Below are 2341 nucleotides of genomic sequence, written 5' to 3' on the forward strand. Positions count from 1 at the left end.
GATATGTGAGAAATATGTACATGGTGATCCAACAATTTGATTTCTTTAGAATTATGATGATAAGAAGCTTCCCTTCTCCTCTCCCCACCAAACATATGGTCAGTTGTCTATATAGTTCTGACTGGTCTAGAGCTTACTATGTAGACCAGGCTGGCCTAAACATTATCAAAGCAGTCTACCTGCCTCTGCCTCCTGAGTAACTGAACTACATTTAAAAAATGACTTATGAATAATTGAATATTGATAGTAAATTATACAAGTTAAGACGTTAAAGATTAAATGCATTTATATTAATTACAATGAATACTTGTCATATAAGAGAACTATTGTAATTAAATTATGTAGATGTGCACAAAAATGGCATACATGCTTGTGGTAATCCTTAAAATTTGTATATGGAAAGACAGAAAGTAAAAGGAAACTTTGAAATAAGTGATAAATATTTAAAAATTCTGACACATTTGGTTGAGTAACAGTAAATATAACTGTTCTTCTTGTTTCTTTTTATTATAATATGACCATAAACATGTTTTCAAAACCCATATTAGGATTGTTGGCAAGTTCATAAGTTTATCAGTGTATCAATGGGCTGGGACAGTTAGGTTGAACTGGGTCTATGTTATGAGATTTTAATCGTACTTTGTAGTAAGTTGAAAGAACAAACAGTGAAATTAATGGCATAGGTTAAAAGAATCACATCAACTTTTACTATGCACAAGATATTATCCAGAAAATATTTTTTATCCTTAATATTACATAACATTCAAAATACTAAAAAAACATTCTTTGTATCTAGTTTCAGCAGCTACTAACAAAAGAACACAAACGATTTTTCCCAATGAATTCCTCACTTAATAATAACTTCCTTATAGCTCTCTTCAAGGACTCATTCCTCAGACTGTAAATAAAAGGGTTGAGTGTTGGGGGTAGTACTGTGTAAAAGATAGAGAACAAGAAATCTAAAGCAGTTGGAAAGTCTGAAGTTGGGTTTAGATATACACAGTAGCCAGTGGAAAGAAACAAAGAGACAACAAAAAGGTGGGGCAGGCAAGTAGAGAAGACCTTAGACCTGCCTTCAGCAGAGGGCATCCTGAAAACTGTGGAGAATATCTGAATATAAGAGAGGACAATCCCAACGAAGCAGGCAAAAGCCAGTGCAGACAGGAAAACAACTGCTCCCATCACTCCAAGGTAATCATTAGAACAGGAGAGCTTGAGCAACTGGGGGATATCACAGAAGAATTGGTGGATTATTTTGGCCCTGCAGAATCTGATAGAGAATGTAGTTGCTGTGCACAAAGTTCCTGAGATGCCTCCACTTACCCACACTGCTGCCACAGCCCACATGCACTTTCTGGGACACATGATGACCTCATAGTGCAGTGGGAGGCAGATGGCCACATAACGATCATATGACATCACTGTAAGAATGGCCACCTCACCCCAGGCAAAATCCGTGAAGAAAAAAACCTGCAGCATGCACTGGGTATATGAAACGTATCCACTGCCTTCCAGGGAATTGTAAATATACTGGGGAACTGTGACAGAAAGGGATGAGAGGTCCAGAAGGGAAAGGTGCTTCAGGAAGTAGTACATTGGGGACTGCAGCTGTGGGTCCAGTGTTGTGATGGTGATGATGATGAAGTTACCTGCTGATCCCAATAGGTATGTCACCAAGAAGAGCCAAGCATGCAAGCGCTGTAGCTCACGGTTGTCAGAGAACCCCATTAGAAGGAATCCACTCATTGTAGTTATGTTTCTCACAAACATTTTGGGGATAGAATGTGGTAGCAGCTGAAGAATAAAATGATGTGGCAAATGACATATAAAGATACTGAGGCACTATTTATTTGTTCATCACTATTTCAGCAATATATATATATATATATATATATATATATATATATATATATTAAAGTAGGCATCCTCTAGTTGTTGGGGAATTTAAGTGGGAACACATGTTTGTAGAGGTCACACTATTTGCTCATAAAAAGTAGTTACATGTAAATGTACATGTGGTCCATCACTGCTTCTCCAAAAGAACATGTTTGTGTGTACTCTATGAAAAAAAATCACAATTCCATTGCCACAATTGAAACCCATTGCTTTAAAATTTGAGTCAGCAATAGACAGTGATAGGTTGTGGATTAGAGGTTTTGAACATAGGATTGGTTATGTATGTAGGTTATGTAGATAGGACAGAGTACCATTTTAGCAGACAGAATAGGCATTTATAAGGAATATACCAGAAATTAAAATATCATTTGGTTGTCCACTGGGAACAGCTAATTTTTTAAGCAAACAATGCTATCATTACAGAAAGAGGGACTGTTGTAGAATC

The 2341-nt window shown here is 36.7% G+C and overlaps 1 protein-coding gene across 1 annotated transcript; it reads right to left on the minus strand.

Annotated features, from left to right (window-relative positions):
- Positions 1–798: 798 nt before the first annotated feature.
- Positions 799–1770, minus strand: LOC100766063 (olfactory receptor 14J1-like). Its single transcript, XM_027400003.1, has one exon. The coding sequence runs from the start codon at positions 1768–1770 to the stop codon at positions 799–801; it is 972 nt and encodes a 323-aa protein (XP_027255804.1).
- Positions 1771–2341: the final 571 nt, after the last annotated feature.

Source organism: Cricetulus griseus, chromosome 2, assembly GCF_003668045.3.
Source record: "Cricetulus griseus strain 17A/GY chromosome 2, alternate assembly CriGri-PICRH-1.0, whole genome shotgun sequence".
Classification (NCBI taxonomy): domain Eukaryota; kingdom Metazoa; phylum Chordata; class Mammalia; order Rodentia; family Cricetidae; genus Cricetulus; species Cricetulus griseus.

Coding starts and splice junctions, on each gene's coding strand:
- LOC100766063 (XM_027400003.1), bottom strand. CDS start 1,770: ATGTTTGTGAGAAACATAACTACAATGAGTGGATTCCTTCTAATGGGG.